The sequence below is a fragment of the Apis florea genome, unplaced genomic scaffold, assembly GCF_048593485.1.
Source record: "Apis florea isolate Af1SG1 unplaced genomic scaffold, ASM4859348v1 contig_3036_pilon, whole genome shotgun sequence".
In the NCBI taxonomy this organism is placed as follows: domain Eukaryota; kingdom Metazoa; phylum Arthropoda; class Insecta; order Hymenoptera; family Apidae; genus Apis; species Apis florea.
The window spans coordinates 237,637-262,161 of NW_028256694.1; the positions used below are offsets into that span (position 1 = coordinate 237,637).

Sequence of the window (24,525 nt, forward strand, 5' to 3'; positions counted from 1 at the left end):
AAATATTTGAAACGAACATGGCCGTAGTAATTTTTTAAAAGCAATTTCAATGGTAGTTTAACGAACCGTGGTTCAACAATATTTGCCGTACGATGCAATCCTTCAGAAATTGGTGATCTTTCGATCAACCGTTGCTGCTTATTTATATATTTTGTCAAGGTATCGTTCCAGCCAATTCTCTCGTAATCCCGTTCCATTCGAAATTTAATTTTCTCCGTGATAGAGAAGCACGGATGAATTCTGCGAAACGAACCGAATGTGCACGAATTCAACAATACGATGATTTTAAATCATGTACGACTATCTGTCCAATTCCCAAACGATCGATACGTGGAATCATTTTTTTTTTTTTACCGTTTAAAATATAAAAATATTGGTTTATTTTGAGAATGAAAATACATATATATATATATCATTTATTTATAATGTTATTTCAATTCAATCTTCTATTGTTTGTGAAGTGTCGTATTAATAATAATTAAAATCAGTTGCAACGAAACAAATTGTTGTTAAAACAAATAAAAAAATATCAACATCGAAGAGAATGGAATAAAGTAAAATAAAACCATACCTTTTAGTTTTATTAATTAAAATTACGATTCGAAAATTTAAATCTTTAATAACAAAGGATATTTTTCTTAAGTAACGATATAAACGCAAGGATATATCGCATAGATAGTAGAGGATTAAAAATCGTTTCATCGATTCAATTTCGATCTTCTGTCTTTTCCAATTCCAGGCTTTTACCATGTTCGAAAATCGGAGGGAGGGAGAAGAAACTTCGAGCTATCATACATCGGATCAAAATTCATCCGTGTAACGTACCTTCTGGAACGTCTCCAACGAATCGTCGTCTCGAGAATCTTGGTTAAGCTTCGAATCCGTACAAACCAACTCCTTCCCTCTTCCTCCGACCAATCCCATTTCGCTTTTCAACTCGCATTATCCCGGCAAAGTGTTTGACTGGAAACCATCAAACTGTGGAATGGAGCTTCTATCAACATCTAACCCGCATAAACCTTTCGATATCCCCCGTTAACAAACTAAACCAAACTTCATTTCCGTTCTTCAATGGCCTGCCAGGATCTCTCTCGCAGCCTCGTCGTCGGGGTCGTCCAAGAAGCGGAACAGAGAGCGGAGCGGTGGTGGTTCCGTTCTCGGTAACGTCGAAATCTCATCAAAAAAAAAAAAAAAAAAAAAAAAAACGAAAACAAAACGAAAAGATCGAAAAGAGTGTGGAAAAATGGGATTAATCGAACGACATCGCAGCAAACACTCGATGCTGTTACATCGATGATAATAATAATAAGATAGAGAGAGAGGGAGAGAGAGAAAAGATGGAAGCGAACGAAACGACGGAAGATGGATGGAAGATGGGGAATACGAGCGATTTGCCCGATCTTTCGAATGTTTTCGTGGATACCGGTCAATCGAATCGTTCCTCCAACTTGTACGACCACGAGGAGAGCAACGAATTGGAGCGGGTTATTCTTTTAACGGTGAAAGCGACCGTGATGGGTTTCATCATTCTCTGCGCCCTGTTCGGCAATCTATTGGTGATCGTGTCGGTGATGAGGCACAGGAAGCTTCGTGTAATTACCAATTACTTCGTAGTCTCGTTAGCGCTGGCGGATATGTTGGTCGCCATTTTCGCAATGACGTTCAACGCGTCGGTCGAACTCTCTGGAAGATGGTTGTTCGGCTATTTTATGTGCGACGTGTGGAATTCGTTGGACGTGTTTTTCAGCACCGTTTCCATACTTCATCTCTGTTGCATCAGCGTGGATCGTTATTACGCGATCGTACAACCGTTGGACTATCCGTTGATCATGACCAATCTTCGGCTGAGCACCATGCTCAGCGTGGTTTGGTGCTCGCCAACGGTTATCAGCTTCCTGCCGATATTCGCCGGATGGTACACCACCGGGAAACACCTCGAGTACAGAAGAAATTATCCGGACGTGTGCGTGTTCCAAGTGAACAAACCTTATGCCGTGATCAGCTCCAGTGTCAGTTTCTGGCTGCCAGGGATCATCATGATCGCCATGTATTACAAGATTTATAAGGAGGCCGATCGTCAAGAGCGGATGTTGTATCGGTGAGTTGATTTTTAATATCAATTGATCAATAATATCGTATACCGTCGAGACGTGTAAATCGTAACAGGGATCGATACATTTTCGTCGATAGCTACGTTTGTTTTTTGTTTTAGTTCCGTTTAACTCGCTTTTTCTCTTCGACGATATCGGATCTAAAATGTAATTATTCAGATAATTTTCTAGATAGAAAAATAGATATTTATTTTTGCGTTACGATAGAATTTATAGAACAATAGAATTTCGAGTAAATTTCCAATATATCGTCACGTTTTATTGATCGATCGAAAACATGTTAATCAAGACGATTCTATGATGTAATAAAATTCAACCGATTACGAATAATCCGACGTATCGACTTTTTTGCACTCGTTGGGGATGTTTGTCGATTCAATCGATATTCGTACGTGCATTTGATCCTTTTCGATTCTTCGATATTTACCAGAATCGAGTGACTAGATTTAATAGACGAATCTATTTGTGGATTAAATGATATTAAAATAGGTCATCCTATGCGCAAACGCTTCGAGTATGCGCAATATATCAAAAATTGAGAAAAATTGAGAAAAGCTTCCGGCATGTGAAACTTGTTTCATCGCTCAACTATTTTATAGATAACTTTGTCATCTTCTCTGTGTGATTCCCTTTCCCTTTTTTCTCCTAAAGTATCGTACGACGATTCAAGAATTGAAAGCGAGCTTATGTGAAACTATACTTATATTTTGATTCGAAGAATCAAATAGTAGATATATTTTAGAAAAATTTGTACAGACTCTCGTTTTCGTCTATACAGCTAGATAATAACAATTTTTATCCGATATAAAATCATTTTCTTCCGCGAGATTTTAAAGAATCGACTATAAAATTTTTCAAATTTTCTTTTTTTTTTTTTTTGAATCGAATCGTTCAATCGAGACAATTGTTTCCCCGATCCTTGACGACACTTTCTGCTCGGTGACGTCAAAAATATATCGGAAATGTAGATTCCTTTCACTCCTCGACCGGAAATTGAATGCGTCGAAGCGAAAACCTAAAATACCAGTTGCTCGGCTCAGCGTGAGAAATTAATACCCGAGTTGAGAACGTTTACACGTCTTTCAGGAATTCAAGAAAATTGTCTTCGTTCGTCTTGGATCTTGAGTTGCGAGAGTATTGTTTTATCAATTCATTGGATATATTGTACGCCTTTCAAAAGTATTGATCGTTGAATCTGAGATACGAGAGTATTGTTTTATCAATTCTACGAATCGAAAATGCTGCATCGACGTTGCATATTATCGATGAATTTTTAATACGTGAAAAATAATATAAATTTTAATTTGCGAAAAATATCGAAGATGCGGATTTTCGCACGTACAAACAAACGTCTTTCTTTGTTCATTCGATAGCAGCCATATCGAGAATACGTATTTCTATTTAAAATTGTATTATTTTCTACCATTAGAACGTATCTGACGTAACGATACGTTACGTTCTTAAATTTTTATCTCCTTAAACGAATAAAAAAGAATTTACATGATACGTTTTATAGTGAACATTTTTAATATTTTTTAATTTCTTATTTAAACTGAGAATATTATAGTATATTTATTTTAATATAGTTACATTAACATAATAAATGATAAAAATTAAAAGCTTATATATATATATATATATGAAAGGAAAATGACAAATTATTCAAGATATTTTAAAATCTTATTTAATTTCAATTTTCAAATCTACAGGATAAGGCAGAAGCAATTTTACTCCGATTAAAAATTATTTCTAACCATAGACCTCTATCTTTTTTTTTCCATCTTCGTAATAGAGAAGCTCGTTCGCGTGTAATACGGTCTGTGCTTGTGCGAGAAAACGACTCCACCATCGAGATGCGAAACAACTAAAAAGCAAAAATCGTAATTAGCTACGAGAACCGAGTAATTACCTGGACGTTCACTTTACGAAACGTTTGTGCATTCAGTCGGCATCGTTACAACAATTTCCATTTTCTCGGTCGAAGTTGAGTAAAAAGAGAGAAAAGAAAGAAAAAAAAAAAGAAAAGGAAAGAGAAAGAAAACAGAAGAAAAGCTTATGAATTTTCTCCAGGTTTCGTTGATCGATAATTTTTTTCCTGATTGGTTAAATGAACGAGAATTAATAATACTACATAACTACGCATTCTTAAATAATCAAATTAGAAGATCCATCCTCGTTTCTTCGTTTCCATTATTCGAGCGAAATGGAAGAGGAAAGGTTAGATTAATGAATTTGTTTTTTCCAAAGAAAAAAAAAAAATCTAATGGAAATTTAATTAAAATCAGATGTCAGTAGTGAGAAAACTTTTATCGTGAGAGATGTTATCTTTTGACATAACATAAATTGATTTGATCGTATATTTTTAGATTAAATTAGAATTCTATTTTTATTTAATTAGAAGGAAATAAGAACAAATAAGATTGGAATAAAGTAATGGGATTAAAAATTTTGCAAAGTGGGAATTTTTTTCGGAAAATAATTTTCCCAAAAGAGAAACATTTAGAAACACTTATCTTATCGCAGTTTCTTAAAAATTTAATGAAAACTATTAAACGTTTAAATGTTTAATTCAAACGAAATTTAAAACAAAAAAAAAAAATTTTTTTAAGTATTCTCTATCTAAAGAGATCTAAAGAAATCCAAAAATATGAATTTCAAAGAAACAAATTTGCAAATATATTAAAAAAAAGCAAATCATTGCAAATCCTTTATTTCATTTATCATCGATTTCTCGTACTGAATAATTACTACCCATCGTGTCTTTAGGCCTCTCTTTCTAGATTTTTGTCAAGGATCCTTTTATTACAAAGATTCATGTCCCATCGTAATCGTCCCATCAACCAACCCACCCATCACCACTCTCGCACGAAAGATGAGATGGAGAAATTTGAGCTTGCAAATGGAAAGGATGTCTTTCATGACGAAGGGGGCGAGGATTGGTCGTGATTATGAATCGATCCTAGAATTCTACCGGTTGAAGGGAAAAATATCTTTTGCTCGGTTTCTCGGATCGTATAACCGTGTTTCCAAATAAACATAGCACTCACGACAATAATTTTCATCTCGACAATGTTTGAATTTCTATCTTCGAAAAGATCGACGGTGAAAAATAAAATTTTACTTTCTCTTGTGTGACGCATTCGTGAAAATTCTATCATTCTTTTTGACATATGCATATTCGATAAGAAGAAGAAGAAGAAGAAGAAGAAGAAGAAGAAAACAATAATTGCACTTTTATGAAGTATAAAATTCAGCTCTTAATTCTAGAAATTATTTTATTATATTATATGTTATCCCTTTGATATGATCTATTCCCGAAAAAAATATCACAAAATGTCTTTAAAAAGGAGAGTGAATTCGAAATAAATTCAAAAGAGATGTTCAAATTTCCTTGAAAAGATAATCGAATTATTGGAAAAATCCACATACTTTGCGGATTTTCCACTTTTTAAGGGTGCTTAAAAATTTGTGGCTCAGCAGTTTTCGAATCTTGTATGGTATGGAGGAATTAAACAAGAGTGCTCTTTTATATCGTGGCGAACGAAGTTGCACGCGATCAAGTTTTTAAAAGGCCACGATGGTCATCGATTCACAGGCGTCCTCGGTCTTCGAGGATCATGCATGAACGTGTTATTCCATCATACGACCAGCCCTTCAATTTATATCGCAGGAAACATCCCAATTTTGAACAATCTTCCTATGATTATATTCATAACTTGTTATAAAATAATATACCCCAATTTCTAAAAAATTTCCAAATGCCGTTTCTTTTAGTTTACACAAAAATTCTCAGCCTCTTTGAGAGAGCTAACTTTATACGAATTATGCAACACGTTCTCTAAAACATTCTCACTCTATTATCACAACGTCAAATATTTCCCTTCCAAATTTGAATAATTTCTCGCTCTATTATACCACAACCTTCAAATTTAAAAAGCACCCCATCCCTCTTACTTATCCGCTATCTTATTCATCCATCCTCCGAATAATCATAATCCCTTTAAAAACTTTGGTAACAAAATCCCCATCCCCACTCATCACTCCTACCCCGGTGATAAAAGTCATCCGCAACGCAGATTTTCCAAGACAATGAATCGGAAGAAAAGGGGAGAACAGGATAGGACAGGACATTTTCTCCACTCCATTTTTCATGGACGGAAAAAGGCTGTTCGTTCGCGACCTCGCAGGCAAGAGGATGGTCGGGCAGATATCGATACAGAAGTCAGTGGGTAAGTGGCTTTAAAAGAGAGAGCACGCTTTAAATTCCGTTCGAGCGCATTGTCCCGCGCCATTTTTTGGGGCCATCGTGAAATCCATCGCATCGTTGAATAATAAACACCGGCAGAAATGGCCGCTCGCGAATCCATTATGCCTTCTATTCGTTAGAGGCTTCGTCCTTGAGGCCTCCCCTCCTTGCTTTCTTTCCCACTTCGATTCGATCCTCTTCTTTCTTCGTGTCGTCCAAATGTCGCTGCGCGCCTCGGAAAAAATATCGGAGGCGTCGTTGTTTTCGCCTTCGTCATTCTCTCAATGGCAACTCTGATAAAAGGGGAAAAAGTAAGGAGGAGAATTCGCGAAACGTTTCCTGGTTTTTTTTTTTTTTTTTTTTTCTTTTACGTCAAAGTTAAGGCGTTAACGAGATCTCTACGCTTCCACTCCAATACGTTTTCCAATCTAATTTTAGCGTAATCTTAGTGGCAAGGGGAAAAAAAGGATTGTTTGGAAATTGTTTAGATCAACCGAAAGAGATAATTACGACTAGATTATTACTAGATAGATAGAGAACAAGTCAGACAAGTAGAACGAATTTGTACGTTACGAAGTACTCAAATAGAATAATAACACAACCACGAGCAAAACAAATAAAATAACACGACCATAGTTAAACGAATAAAACATGCGTGGATAAGGTAATCGTAAATCGAAATAAATTAATTACGTTAAGACAGCCACTGATCGGACAAAATGAAACGAAATAACAAATGGTTAAACGAATAAGACTAATATCATTATGATTGAGCGAATAGATTGGGACAATCATGGTCGAGCAAGTGGAATAACACCAGTTATGATCAGACCATCGCCATTATATCGTTAATCCGTTATTATGTTATCGTTAAATATCTGATTATTCGCAGATATTCCGTTGAAGATAAAAGAAGAGAAATAACGCGGATAGAATAACCAGAAGAAACCGGTCGCAGAAAGCTCATGAAAAAAAAAAAAAAAGAAAAGAAAAGAGAAGAGAAGAAAAAAAACATATATATTCAGATCGAGGGATCGATGTAGGACAATGGAAAAACACTTATCGCGAGAAGCAGAGGCATTTCTTTCATTTTTCACGTTGATTCCAGAATCCTATCCATATTTAAGAACACACATCTCCCTCCCGATGTTTCGGAATGCTTTTAAGCGACTGTGACGCGTTCTCGGGCTTAACACGTTGGATTTATACCTTTGAATCTCTGCCTCCCACCATTACAGATGCCCGATCTATTTTCCAACCTTTCAAAAGTGAACCGCGCGTCCTTCTATCTTTGCGAGAGTTCGAAGCAACGCCGATTCTCTTTTCCTTCTGATCCCTTTGTCCCCGACAGTTAATTCTCCCTGGTCCTCCTTGGTGTTTTTTATTCAAACAAGTGTTTTTACTTGCTATTTGCGTTGGAAAGTGTGATGAACGGGTTTCCTTGAAACCCGTCCCCTTTGTTAACCACAAACTTTTGTAAATGGCGGTATTTTCCGCCGTTTGAAAGCTTTGTAACGACAAGTCAATTGTATCGACAAGTGTTTTTCTACCGTATGAAATATTAAGATTAAGGAAAATCGTAGTTTTGGCACCAGGAGAAAAGAAATATTTATTCTCTGAATTTTTCCTCTTCTTTTATATAATAATACGATGTATACGATGTATCGTTACGAATAAAAGAAAGAGATAATACATCATCTCGTTGTATACGATTATTTATAAGTTTATCTTTAGAGAATTAGATTTTATTTATTCTTGAAATTGGTCGCTCTACTCGATCTATTTTATTCGGATCGAATTATATTTATTAACGAGATAATTGACCTATTTCATACGTGCAACGATAGAATTAACTACTTGGATTGTTAAATACGATTAGTAATGCTGTCACTTCAAACAGCATTCCATCAAATCCAGCAAACTAATTACTCTATCCAGGACATTATTAAGCGAATCACGTTCCTGCTATACCACGTTTATTGAAATCATGCTTCATTTCTAGATACACAATTTGTTTCATTGATCGTACGTGTTTAAATTTTGTTTGAATCCCGATTAAACACAGGATTTCTCTTTTCCAATTATTACTGTGAATGATTTATTATTTAATCAAACGTTTCTTGATATCATTTTAAAATATTGATAATCCCGAATATAATCGAAAATAAAAATTGATGGATTAAATAATAACGAGGGAAATTTTATTCAAAAAATAATTACGAACAATCAGTTTTATAATCGTTATTGCGAATTATTATTCTCTCTTCGAAATAATATATCGTTCAAATTATATCGTGAAAATTCAGATGTAGATTGGATTGATTGGATTGATTTCGGATCCATGAGAATAATGTTTAAAAAATTGTTAATTAAAACGTATGAAAGAAGATAGGAATTTGAAACAGAGTGCTCAAGTAAATCGTGTAAACGTGTAAAAAATACTCAAATACCAACGTGAAAACGAATGGATATCTTTTTTAAATGTCGAAAGAACGAGCGAGAGACAGAGAAAAATAGCACAAAAAAAAAAAAATAAGCAAATAAATAAATTCGTGAAAAGATATAGGGCGCGAGAAAAAGACGCATGAGGTAGTCTCGAAGGAATTTTTGTCGGAAAAAAAAAAAATATTCACGAACGAGGCAAAAGTCCGTTTTTTTTTTATGAGTTTAACGAACGCTATTTTTATCCTTTCTCTTCTTGTGTCTCTAAATCACGTTCATGTGGGATTTAATAAAAATAATCCCTACGTTATCGTTTCATTTACGTAAAAAAGAATTATAGAATTTAACGTAGAACAATAATGAAAAAAATTAGTAAAAAATTCAATTCAATACAAAAAGAAAATAAAGATTATCGAAAGTTTTTTCATATAAAAGTCCATCGTAAAAATTTATTCTCTAAAACAGGAAATCCATAAAGATCCATCCTTCGTCTGTATTATACACGAATTAATCGGAGACAAAATGGCAAACAGGAGGATGGATATTCATGCGTGGCCGAAACGTGTACGTGACTTCTAAATCCTTGCAAATCCGAGATACCGGAGAAGACTAAAATGAAAGTTAGCAGGGATACTAGTGGATTCGAGACCACGAGAATTTCGTTGAATGCAAGTGCCCTCGGCGTATTTACAATTGTTCTATCGCGGTCCAATGAACGAACGCGACGAAGAAAATCCTCTGGATGTGATCTGCCCGCATAAAACATCGCCTCTCGTACTTGCTTCGGTTTCATATGGATGAGAGAGGGAGGCTTCGGATCGTTTCATGCTTTTCTCTCGGATTTTTGACGAGAAGAACCGAGTTTGGACGAGAACGATGCCGATATATAGGCATCTGGAACGAAGTCAAGAAAACTTCATCTCGAAGACTTCGTTTCCAAAGGATTAAAAGATTTAGGGATAAAGATTTTGTTCGAAAAAAGTACACGCGTTGAATGCTAAAATCTGCTACCACGTTTTTGGAAAACGATAAATAATACGATAACACGGATATTTTAGAAAAATTATTCAAATATATATGAATGGATCAAAAATTAACGTCGGTCGATCGATCGAATCTTGCCTGCCTCCTTATCTATTCTATTTTAATCTAAATATATCTCACACTTTTAATACTATCATTTTTTCAAGTAGTACGACGAATATTTTCCTTCGTATTTTCTTGTACGGAAATTACACAAGATTTTTCTCGCTTATTGGAAAGTTGGTAGCCAGTGTAAAACTGCAAGGAAAACAATGGGCTATAGAACTGGAGTAAAAAAAACTGTACTCAAATCCGGGGCGCATTTTCGTTCGATGCCGAGGGAAAGAGCAATTTTCCACCCCTGTACCCATAGTTGACACGCTACAAATTTCCCTTTGAGATTGAAAGCTACGGAAACTTTAGTTTTCGAAGCTCGAACCGGCGAATTTTTTCAGATTTACGCCAATAAAATTGAATTATCGCGATTAAATAAATAACCGTACACGATTATATCATGTTACTTTTTCATATAAATCGTATATGCATATCACAAAAGCGATACAACTCCTTCTCTGTGATGAAAAAGAGATTTAATTTCTATCGATTCAAACATATTGATTAAAAATTTCGATATTTTTACAAGATATATATATATGCAGCATATGTAAATTTATTATAAAAATAATTTTCTCGTTTTGTTTATAAATGAAAAGCAAAATACCAATGTTTTGATCTAAATGTTTATTATACTCTATATATTTCATTTATTTGTATCATTTTCATTCATTTAATTATGCGATGTTGTTTACTGAATATAATAAATTTTCAATCGATCGTGTGAATATCTTATAAATATAAATTATAAATTTTCTACAAATAAGAGAACAACAAAATTTTACGTTAAATTTTGCTCAATTTTTCAAGAATTAACGCGCACCATCATTTTCATAACGAACCATCCACGTAAAACGTAATTGATAAACTCGACAAAATTGTTGGAATAATGCTCGCCATAAATTTAAAATCACTCAAGATGTTTTCATGCATCCAATCCATAAATTGCAAAAAAAGTTAACTCGCGATTCCATTATCCGATTTCGTTAATTAAATTTAACGATAAAAAAGATATGTTAGCCTGTATTTACACGATCCACGAATAAACGCTTGATTCAATGACTGGACGAAAATTCAATTTTCTCGAAAACCGTGTATTATTTCCTTAGTAATGTCACGAATAATGTCGAGAGTGCGTATACAAGTCTTTTCTATCAATTCGATTCGATGGAATCCCAGGAAGGAAAAAGAAAGGTGAATTTTATAAATTATGGTGATCCGAGACGGTAGAGAAGAAGATGGTCGTTGGAAACTTTGGCATCGATCTCAGGTGAGAAGGAAAACTAGGTGATCGGTTCACCTTGGAAAGTTTCCCCTTTATATTAAAAACAGGAGCAAGTATCAGATCGCGAGAAATCCAATTTTTATATGTAATTTCCCATCCAATTTTGAATAAATAACAATTTAAAAGTTTGAAAAAATATTATATATGAGAGAGTATTAAGAGCAGAAGATGAAATTTTAAAATAAAGTTTGAAATCACATCTTTTCTTTTCTTCTCATACCATATTTTATTGATATTCTTCTGTGATTATTCTTGAAATATCAATCGTGCTATAGATATCAATTGTAATTCCATTATTGCTATTAATTTTTCACGAAAGAATTTTTTAAATAATTCTAATATGATTCCAACTTTCTTTAAATTGTTCGATTCGATCATTTTACTCTCACACTATACTTTTTCATATTTTCATTAATTCTTTTCTTTTTATCCATAACAACCACATTGCACATTCTTCAGTTTCACGAATATATTTATACACGCCTTAAATCGCGAATACAAATTTTGGGGGTGAATTAGCGAGGGACTCGAAAGTTAAACTACAAAAGTAGACGCACATCATCAATTTTCACTATTTCCGTATTTTCCCGATAAAAAAAAGTCCACTCTTTTTTCATATATTCAATAGAAATTTACGCGAAAATGGGAGAACGTAATTGGGATTAGATCCTGAAATTTGCAGATCCTTGTATGCAAATGGATTCGCCATATTGAATGAAGGTTCGCCTATTGTTCCAATTCTTTTTCTATTTATCGTCTTTCGATAATTTATTGTTTTTACCAAAAATTTAAATGCAATCAAAATCGAAACACCGAAGTTTCGAAGAGAAAAAGATTTTCAAAATCTATCTTCTGAAACAAGTTATGTATCATTTAACGAATAATAATAATTAAATCGATTCAAGATCAAGGTAAAAAATATTTCTAATTATTTCTTGGTCGGGGAGAAAAAGATATAAAGGGAAATAGAAAAAAAGTATGGAAGTTATGGCATAATAATGTTTTCCGGAGGAAATAAAATGAATGGAAGACCATGAAAAGTTTTCGCTCGAGTGGTGCCATTCGTGGAATATTTTTATTTGAATGTTAATACATGTTGTGCACCGGCTAATGTAAATTTCCAACTTTTGCTGGGAATTTAATTCCAGTTTGATATAAATAGGATTCGAAGATCAGTAATGTTCATGTACCAATTTACATCAACGGTGAAGGATTAACCACATGAACAAACGTAATTTCATTATTTGAATAATCAAATGACGAAGCGTAGGATGAAGGAAAGCTTAATAATCGATATTCAGACTCATAATCAATTATTGTAATTTAACACGATGGACGTATTCTATCCATGTGACGAAATATCTGAAATCTTCTTGTGGCTAAATACTTCTCGTCTAAACTCTTTCCCTATTTTAATCAAATTTCTTAATTTGCGTCACATAATAATCACAAAATAACGAAAACTTATCTCTTAATCAATTAAGATTAATACAAAAATATTCGACGTACACGTAGTAACTTTTGATTTTATTAATTTTTTACTAATAAAATTTTAATCTCCTAATCTCCTAAATGTAATATCGATAAATAATAAATTTATTTAAAATTAAAAATTTATTCATACGTTAAGTTATTAAAAATTATTATTTTTCATGAAATTTTAATGAAATAATAGTTTCAATTATATTTGCAATCATAAAGTATTTTTTTATTAAAAAAAATTTCGATTATAGCAATAAAAGTTGGTTTACGCTTGGCAATAAGGGAACGCGGTATCGAATTTGCTGATCAAACTGGCCAAACGAAAGCTAATGGAGCTTTTGATCGCGACCCATAATAGATACCGCTATTTAGCCCATCGTTTCAAGTTTAAAACAGTATATAATGTAGTATGTATTTTAACTACAAAACATTTAACTATATATATATATAATATTCACTGATAATAATGAGTTGAAATTTTAAATTTATTATTTTTCGTTGGAAAATTCAAATCTTACGATTTGGAAGAATTTCAAAAGTTAAACGTATATCTCAAAGAATTTACGTGTATCGTCCACTTGGAAGAAAACAATGTTACGTACTAACAAATGGATGTTAACCAAAGCGTAATCTAATAACCGAATCTAGTTTTTCAACTAGATAATAGAGCTCAATGCTCGAACTACTCTTAAAGACCTTGTTTCGTCCTATTCTACTCATCTAACCAACCAACTGTGTTCTGATTGTCTGCTCAGTAACAGTTCCGTTCTACTTGTGCAAATGATTATTGTCGATTAAATAACTCGATGATTGTGATGATGATATTCGTATCAGAAATTAAATTTCTTGTCTTTTCAATCTTCAATTATAATAGAAATTTTAATATATGCGTATTAATCCATCTTGAAAAGATGGAGCATCCTACATTCAAAGAATTAATTAAAACAATTAATTGAATACTCGATTTATTTTATCTCTCTCCCCAAAATATTGTGAATACGATATTCAGACCCTCTACTTTATAATATATATATATATATTGTTATATTAAAATAGAAGAAAATAAAGATAAAAGGAATAAAGAAGAAACGATAGCAAAATAATGAATGAAAACACAAGAAATAAATCACCGATCCACTCAAGAAGAATGTTCGAGCGGAAAATCGGAATTCTCGCAAGAAAATCGAGTAACAATTTAAATTTCGATCGGTCGATGTCATCCTGTTTGACCCTCGTTTATCGTCGTGGTGGGAAGAGAAGGGAATGGAATATCGGTGAGACTCATCTGCGACCTCATTGCCGATATGCAAGAAAAATGAGGTCGTTTCCGGATGCTTTGGATACGTAAGCCGATCTATGTTTCAGGGATGAACAAGAATTTTAATATTCCAACCGAATAAATCGCTCGCCTCGTGCGTAATAATAATCGAGAATACGTAATTATACTGATCGTTCGGCCAAGAATGATCTTAGAATCGAATCAATCGAATATTTTGAAACATAATAGGTTTATATTTGAATTTTGAATTTTTTTGGAATAATATAATATTAATATTGTTAATTAGATATTATATTAATTATTGACATTTCCATAAACTATAAATTGCTTTTATCATCTTTTCAAATTGTTATACACGACAATAATGTACATATGATAATTAATTAATTATTATCTATTGAAACATTCGAACAATACAAAAAACTTGACGAATGAATGAATAATTTGATTTCGATAATCAAAGGATTGAATAAAATTTCTCGAAGAATATATTAATCCAATTAATTGAATAATTAAATATACAATATCATGGAAACTTGAAAAACTCATTATATAGTTTAATTAATCGTGTTTCCTCGTGCCTTTTAATTATCCGAATCTATTAGATCGTGATTGTCCACAGAGAGAATTAATTCCTTTGAGTAATAAATACGTTTATTATTAGCGCCTAATTATCCCTATGGAAATCGAGATCGGATTCTCTCCTTTTGGGATAAATAAACGTCCGCCAAACAAGCTCGGAGCCGAGTAAGGAAAACAAGAATCGTGGTCTGACACGCCATTAAGCGAAACCTCAAACCTTATGGATCTTTTTATAGGTGCCCCTTGGGATCGAATGTACCCCTTTTTTCCCCTCTCTCTTTGAGACGCTTTCATTCCATGAAAGGGAACGAAGAGAAATCGTCTCATGGAAAGGCTAGAAATAAAAAGGAAACAAGAAAAACGAATTAGAAAAATGAAAGAATTAAATGGAAGGGAAGATTCGTTTTTCTTTTCTTTTTAATTTTTAACATTAGAGAGATGGATACAATCGAAGGAAGAAAATTCTTGCAGAATCTCAAAATTTGACGGGTTTGTTTTCTTTTTTCGTCTTTTCACGAAGTATAAGTAATTTTATTAAGGGAGGAAATTTCGGGACGAAATTTAATTTTTAAAGTTTTTTGAATTCTTGTTTGACGAAATAAATTACCGAAATCATATCATACTATAAGAATAAAATCAAAGTTATAATAAATAATAAGAGAGGAAGAAATAAGCAAAGAAAAAGTAAATGGAAGCTAACACGGCCGATTTTAAAAAGTTCTTGTTCTTCTTTTCTCTCATCTTTTCGCCAGTGGTCGCGGTTTTTCATAAAGTTTTCAAATATCGATTAATATGAATTGATTAATGAAAAATTCGTGTTTTTGAAAACATTTTAATTATTCGGATTATTTTCCTACTACCCTCGGATATTTCGAGAACGAAAAATATCATAAAAATATTTGTAGGTAGTTCGAATTGAAAGACTATAATTGATTTTATATATAGAAAAGATATAGAGAGATTTTAAAAAATATCCTATTTATTAAAAATCATAGAACAAATAATAAAGAGAAATCCAATTCTTTCAATCCAAATTATAATAAATAAAATGACCATAGTAATTCAATTTCAATATCAATTCGATACTTAAACCAGACTACATTATAAATTTTGAAAGCTAATTTTCCTATTTGTCATGGAAACAGATTAATCGGAATTCGGTTTCATATGGATTAAAAAAAAAAAAAAAAAAAAAAGAAAAAAAAATGGAAAAAAATGAATAATACCAAAGTTGTACAAAGGTTGCAATAAATTCTGTTTTTTTTTTTTTTTAAATAATTTTTCGTATCGTTCAATCTCAATTCCACGTAGAATTGAAATAGTATTTCAAATTCTTCCAGGATTTTGTTTTGTGCACGTGTCACGAGAGCAATCAAGCAAAAGCTGTGACGGGTGATATTGATTTTGCGTTGCTTTCACATAGAGAAAAGCGGTTTCGATATTGTCACAGTATTTAAATCCCTGTGAAATTTTATTAACTACTGTCGAAACTGATGATAATACGTGGTCAGTAATATGTGTTCTAATAATCATGTTTGTAATGTAACACGTAAAAAAGAGAAACATTTATATAATCTTAGATTAGATCTTTATTTATTAAACTTATAACTATTTCTTTAATAATGAAAAAAATAATAATAGTGATTGAAAAATGAGGATATCGTGATATCGTAACGTAGATATTATTATCTATAATAATAGATAAATAATTAAGTATTTTGTGAAATTATAAAAATCTACCAATTATGAAGAATTATGAACCAAGAATTAAAAAATCTGAAAATATGTAAATTGCATGTTATTCTTGGTTTCGAAATTTTATCTTCTATTATATCGATGTAATTTTTTTCTTTACACTTCTATAAACTTCTACTTATTAACTATTAACTAATAATAGAATAACATCATACTATATTTACCGATATTTTTCGATAGATTTTCACGCTTTGAAGACATTTTTGGTTGACAGAACAGATGGTCATCTGTTTCGTACTCTTGTTGAAGATCCTTTTTGCAAAAAGGGAGGAAATTTTCGTCAAGGTCTCGAGCGGTTTGACACGTATCATTGAGCCTATCGAGTGTATAGTGTAACTATAGCGAGAAGGAAGTTTCAAAGACCGTTGGGAATTGTTATAATAATCCCCGCTAGATAGCGGGGTTGAGTTCGAATCGATCAAAAGTTGATCCTCGTTATATATTATTGGTATAAACATTTAGATATATTATACCATTTACGAAGTTTTATACATTTTAATCATAATTTATATTATTGCTATTTTGTTCCAAGTATTTTTTTCAAGTAAAATTTTATTTTTAATATTCTTCTTTTGATATTCCTTCTTTTTAATATCCTCCATTTTATCGGTAATATTCCATTTCTTAATATCTATTTTATATTGCATTTTTTTATATTATTAATACTTGTTTTATGGCGTCTTTATTTTAATTATTCTTCTCTTATTATAGAAATTCCTTATATGATATTCAAGCACTTGTTGGAATTTTACTGTTGGAATTTTTCATTTTTCTCAAAATAATACTGCTATTGAAATTAACTGCTCTAAAATTCTTCGTGTTAATTCACGAAGGGGAACTTCTTCAAATACTAATTTCATCAAAATAGAATGTAATCTCAAGAGAAGATGTTATCGAAGGAGAAACAAGTGACATGATTGATTATTTCCTACCGATAACTCGAGTAGATGCTATCCATTAATGTTAGAATTCGAAGGGAACCATCAGATACGTCTAGTACAGTTAGACAGTCGATGAATAATTTAGAGAAAGTGACCAAACAATGTCCACTAACTGACCATAGAATGGACATTATCCATGACAGATTAATCGATCAAAGAATACAATATGGCATCTTCGAAGATTCAAGAGTCGGAGATTTGGAAATTAATTAGAACTATTCATGAAAGATGTCATCCTTCATTTTATAATAATAAACGAGGATCGATGTTTCTTCTGGAATAACAATTATCAGTAATAAAATGTTTGATCATATTTGATCTAAGAAAATTCTTTTAAAAGAATTGCCATAAATTGTTTCAAAAATATAAGAATGAAATATTTGAGGAATAGAAAAAGGGGATAGAAAGGAAAGATGCAAACAGTGATATATGGAAGAGAAAAAAAAAAAAAAAAAAAAATGTGAATTCTTGAAAACTCCAAGTCCTTTTATCCATAGATACTTGCTTTCATTGCAAATTTCAATGGAAACTATGTTTTATATTAAAAAACTATATATGGAAAATGCAAGGGAATATCAATGATCTGTGAAAGGTAGCTCAAAGGTATTTTCTTATAACGGTAGATATTCAATTTCAAATTCCCTATGTCCCTTTTTCTCTATTCTTTTTTCAAACGAATGTTACAAAATATAAAATGTAAAAAAGGAATTTAATAAAATCAAAGAAAAACATCGATTTATAGAGAATATCACCAAATAAGAATATTGCAATACACAAAAGGATTGGATATGTATACAAAAATAAATTGAAAATATAATACATATATTTTCATACAAGATTTCTTATTTTATAGAGGATTTATGTTTTTTTTTTGTATCACCTTTGTTTAAAAAATAATATAAAATGATATTTAATACTTTTGATAAAAAAAAACGTTGCGTTGAGGGATAAAAAAAATTTCTAAACTAATCGAATAAACTTTCTTCAATATTTTATAAAATGAAACATTTTCCAAAATTCCAGCAACCAATAAAAAAGACGAATTTGTATATTATTACAATTTCTAAAATTAGAAAAAAAAATGGTCGATATATTTGTCTAAAATTGCAACATAAATTCTTCTAATTTTCCGTTTCCGATGAAATAAGACAATAAATAACGAAGATCCTTAATTTTCTTATAAATTCCAAAGAAGGATAAGAAACGAAGGATAAGCTTTTCTCGTCTATAATTAAACGTTTCTTGCGGTTGTTGAAGGTGAAATTCCAGTTTCAAAGTTTAAATAACGCGTGCTTGAGATTCTAGGAAACGAGCAAAATAACGAGAAAAGGGTTCAAGGAAAGATCGATAAATTATTTGAACGAATTATTGCCAGTTTGATGATACAGTTTTGATGATACATCGAATCTTAAATTTCTTCCATCGATTTGCGGGAATTTTCTGAACCATATAACGGAGAAATTGATATTGAAAAATATCATGGACGATGGACCTGGTTCTGGTTAGTTACTAGAACGTTGAAATGGTTTTCTCAAAAATTGATCGTGAAACGAATTGCTAGAAATAAAATCGCAATTTACGAAAAACGACGAGATTATTTCAGTTGACAAGTCTATCGAATCTTTTCTCTCCTTCCTTCTTTTGTCTTTGATTCCTTTTTTTCCTCTACGAAGTGTAATAAGATTTTAAGTGCAAAGAAAAATGGCGAAAGAACAAAGAGGGAATAGATGAAATCTGGGGAAAGATCATTTTAAGATAGTTGGGATTGAACGATGATAAAACAATGTGGAAACGAGGATAAAAGGAATCTTTTTGAAGGAAAAACTTTTTAATTTTCGTAATATCGTTCTAGCGTTATATTTGTAATATTTTCCGAAGATATTTGTTAATCATACGAATTAAATTCTGTAAAATATGAAATATAAATATAAGTATTTAAAATAGTCGTATATCGATTGTTAATCATAATAATACACGTGAAACGGCTTCCGACACGAAGGCCAATGCTTTAAGTACTTATTAAATAAAATGCTTTACGAAAGAATATATTTGTCTATTAGAAAAGTCTGCAGAAAAATTTCCTTATTGTTGATCTTGAAGTTATTTTAAATATCTTCATTGATATGTATGAACAATGAAAATGAATTAAAATATATTTATAGAGAGAACAGAAATATAAAAAGAAAAAATGTCTGAAAAGTTACTTATGAATTAAATTGAAAGTACAATATATTTTATTATTTTGAATTTGTATTTAATTTAATTGTTTTAATTTTAATTGTTCTAATCTTGTATTTATCTCGATTAAAAAAAAAAAAAGAAAAAAAAAGAAAAAAAAAGAAAAAGAAATTACAACTTTACGATTATTCTCTCATGAAAATTTACAACTTTTATAATTATTTAGATTAAAATTAGAATCGTTGGTTAGAATCCATTTCCATTTAACCAACGATAATATATATTTCATACATATGTATATATTATTTTGAGAAGAAACGTTTCCCTTCAAAGCAACTGTGTCAGTTGCATCGAAATAATATTTAAGTGTAACTTTAGACTTCTATCGAGACTTTGTGAAAGCGATTGAGCAAGTTGGTGAAAGCGGTGACCGATTCGATCGTGTTGCTTTGATGTTCGCGCGAAGACGAAGGAAAATTTTCGAGCGCGTAATTTAAAATACTGTCGTCAGCATAATGGAAAAATAAAAGTGGACCGCTTTGATCTTGTCCGCGGAAATTCTCATGATATTAACGCGTGGAAAATTTCATCTCTCAATAGTTGATTTCACCAAGATGAGATATCCGTATAATATTATTATTCATAGCATATTAAAAAATTGCAAATCATAATAATTTATATTATTACGTATTATTATAATTGTAAATATTTGTAATATTATAAAATGTGTAATTGATACGATAATAGTACAAATATAATTTTAACGCAAATCAAATTATTATTGAACATTAAGATTATTAATCATGCGCGTAATTATATTATCGTATCCGCAAATGTTTTAATATTTTATATAAAATTTCAATATCGTACTGTCGTGCGATCAGTAAAAATTAAAACTTGATGTTGCTAGCGTGCAGATATTAAAATAACAAGAAAAGTTATGCAATTATCTGCAAGGCAAAGAGCTTTAATTAAATTAAATAACAGACATAACAGACATGTACATATATTCGTGAAGACATAAAGTAAAAAAGTTTTATTAAACAAAATTTTCATTTCAACGTTAAAGTTGAATTTCATGTTTCGAGTAAAAAAAATAATCTCACACGTATACCGTAAGGAAGCCATATGGAACATGGAAACATGGTATCATTATATCAGTTTAGACACCAAGATTAACTAAGCTTGACATTTGTAAAGATTTTCACGAAATGATTTTTTGTTCGAACTGTTAAATGTCCTTCCAAATCTTTACCCTCCTTACATTTTTTTCTAATAAACAATATTTTGAAAAAGTGCAGATAGAAACGAAGAAAGAAAAAGAGAAAATAGCGTAATATTATACGTATCTTTGCATTTATTTTCTTTTAAAATAAATTTTATATTTGTTCAATTGACATAAAAGTTTAATTTTTCTATCCTTTTCTTACAGATTTAGATTCATTACAATTCATTATACTATCATATTTTTTCCTTTTATATGAATTTATTTTATTATATATATTTTTAAGTATATATATTTTATTATTCGTTTTTATTTCTATAATTTTTATTTTATTTATATCTTTATAATATACTTATTTAAAATATTTTTTCGTTAAATTTATAAAATTAATTTAAAAATTTCATTCTCAACAATCTCTGATTAATAAATGTCAGAATTTTGAAAGAGGTATATATCCTTGAAATATTTCAACGAATGAAATAAAGGATCGAGAGGATATGAATGTAATTAAAATTAATTGCAATTTAAAGTTGATGAAAATATATAAAATTAAAATAAAATAATATTTATTTTAAAACATATAAAAATTATCAAATTTAAAATATTGGCGGATGTATTTTCTGAAAAAAAATTTGTTTAGGAAATATTTATCTACTTTTTACATTAAATTTTTGATTCAATATACGCTTTAATATCTTTTGTATGTCGAATTGCATTAAGAAAATAAAAAAACATATTTTTGTACAAATTTAAATTTTGCTAAATTTAAATTAAAAAAATATAATCTGAAATGAAAACGTGAAAATTTTCTAAAATTTAACGTACTTATCTCTTTAAGCTGCTACATTTTCAAAAATTATACAAACGATTGTGCAAAAAATACATATATATATATATATATATATATATATATATATATATATATAAAATATAAATATAATATAATTTATAATATTAAATTATCGACTTTCTTATTTATTGTCATTCGAAAAATATTTTTCAAAATTTTACACATTCCTTACTAGAAACAGCTATTAAAGCTACTCTTACTAAAATATACTATACTCTAAAATAGACTGTCTACTGAAATAATGGAATGGTTGTAAACTAAATTTACGAAGAAATTTTTAATGAATAGTGCACAATGTACTTAGTCTCATTATGCATACATTATCCCTATATAATATCTTGTAACCTAACGCTTATGTAAAAATATTTCTTCCTGTTTCTTAAAAAAAAGAAAAAAAAAAAAGAAAGAAAAAACTTTCTAGATTCAAAATGAAATCCTTCGTCTCTTCTTTCCCTTTCTTTCTTTCTTTACAACGCTATACCCTAAATTGTCCGACCTAATATCGATACCTTCCACTTTCCACCAAATCGATTCATTCTTTCATCGCGGAAATAAAAGTATGTCCAATTCTATGTTTATCTGAAATTGTTTCGAACAAAAAAAAAAAAAAAAAAAAAAAACAAAGAAAACATCCAACTTCGAAACGATTTTCTCGATCGATAATCGTAAGAAGCGAAGTTGCAAGAATGGAGGTTAACCATCCACGTTCGACCCAACATTCGCAATATCTTTTCGCGGATCGATGCAATAGTTTGCCATCAATTTGCATAATAACGGTAGAATTCGATTGGTGATTCGCCAAAAAATTTGAACAAAGTATCGAGTCTGTTTGCTCGAGAGGGAAGGATCCCGATCAAGTCTCCCAGGATTCGGTTTGCACAGTGAAATTTGCACACTTCCAGATTATATTAGTGTGCTCAATGTCAGCAAACACGGATCCAATTGTTTATGTATGATGAGCGCTATGTATGACGTTCATAATTTACTATTAATCCAGGTTCATATTTTGTTTGTTGATAATTAACTTAATTTAAGATGTTGATTTTTGTTATTATTGTCAAATGCAACAGGATAGATTTATAAATTCTTGTGCGCGTAATATTTCCTTCTTCGTAAGAAATTATTTATAAATTTTATATTTTAAATTAACTTTGTAATTGGATTCCCGTAAGAAATTTTTTTGCAAACTATAAAAGTTTTCATAGTGAATTGCAGAAGATAGAAATTGTCTCGATTTTCATTTTATTAAATTTCGAGTTACAACAATGAAAGATTACTCTCATAAATTTTCAATTACTTATTGTTCGCGATATATACTATTTAATATCGTTCCCAAATAATCGAAACGATTCGAATAATAATATTAAAAATTTACATAATTGTTTGCATTTTCTATCATCAAACAAATATTCGATTCTTTTTCAAACATTGATCTCTTTACTTTTTTTTTTCTTTTTTTCCATCAAATAGAATACGCATGAACGATCAAAAGAAACGAAGGGATAAAGTCAGTCGAATCAAAACGAAGTATTTGCACGTTTTTATAAGTCATCGTATAATAACAAAAAAACATTCCGAAAATTCGATTTTTATTCGTTCTCTGTAGAATGATTTCATCTGTTGAAAACCTACAAAAAACGTACAAACCTAATATAACAGAGAATTCGAGAACCATAAACTTGTTAAAATAACAATTAATTAACTTAAACAATTTATTTCGAGTCTTAAAAGAATGTTAAAACGATTATATATATATATATATTGATCGACAACTATTTCGAATCGTTAATGAATTTGAAACTTTGACCAAAATAAAATTTTTAATATGCTCGATGAAATTCGATTGAAAATATTTGTTAAATATTTAAGAATAATATCGATTTTAACAAGAACATAATTCAAAAAATTATCCCTTATGGAACAATTATGCAATTATGGACTATGATACAACATTTTCAATATGTAATTTATGCATGTAATTTTAAAATTTTTTTTTACTTTTTATTTACAATTCCTTCAATTTTTATTTTCAATAATGAACAATTAACTTTTACATGTTAACGTGGAACGTGAAAATCGCGTTCTAGATATTATTTCCGCAAACAACGCGATCATTTCATCGCATTGAATTTCAAGAGTATTTGAACAATGTATTTAAACGACGTATTTCCTTTTCTATTCCGAATACATACGGTTATTTTATCAACTGTGTCTTTAAATATATTACAAAATATTTCATCATGTATAAAATATATATCTATAATATTCTAGAGAATAATATTTTTGATACAAGAGATAAAAATATTTCTTTTGTTAACACTTATTTTCAATATTCTTTTTTTATATTCTATTAAATATCTTTTTACGATGAACGCATATGAAACAAAACAAAAAAAATTTCTTTTATAAGGAAATTAACTTAAACAGATCTTAATAATGGAAGTTGATAATAAAAAGAAAAACGATCTCATAATGATAGTACAACACGAAATCCTCTACGTACAACTATTCGAAAATATTCAATTATTCCGAACAAATCTAAACCAATGAAATTCGTTCTCGACTAACAAGTTTAAAACAATTTTGATACACTAATTTCGCGATTAAATACTCGTTAACGAAATTAATAACGGCGACGATCGGGATTTCGCAAGAATCTCTCTGTCCACTTCGATTAATCCACCTCTATCTACTTTACCCAACTTCCACTACTTTCGATTCCCCCTCATCGATCCTCCCTCCTCATCATATTTGTTTATTGATTAAAGCGACGCTACAGCACCCTCTCCATTAACTATACTTTATCGTCATGAGATTCCACGTAATGGCGCGTTTACATAACTGACTAGGTGGAACGGGTCCATCTCTACCGAAATTCACCCCACCGTCGCGTTTAATTCCGATTATACGAAAATTTACAACCGATGCAAGAGGCAGAATTGGGTATTTCGCCTGTTAAAACTGTAAGATTGAAAAATATACCGCCTAGTACCGGGGATACGGTTTGGTGAA

The 24,525-nt window shown here is 30.7% G+C and overlaps 1 protein-coding gene across 1 annotated transcript in view; it reads left to right on the forward strand.

Moving 5' to 3' along the window:
• The first annotated feature begins 1,198 nt into the window (after positions 1 to 1,198).
• LOC100866996 (octopamine receptor beta-1R) overlaps positions 1,199 to 24,525 on the forward strand; it is a 53,096-nt gene continuing 29,769 nt past the window's right edge. Inside the window, exon 1 of the mRNA XM_012489365.3 lies at positions 1,199 to 2,098. Within this exon, the coding sequence (XP_012344819.1) occupies positions 1,338 to 2,098 (761 nt within the window). The 5' untranslated portion in view covers positions 1,199 to 1,337. The remainder of the gene's footprint in view (positions 2,099 to 24,525) is intronic.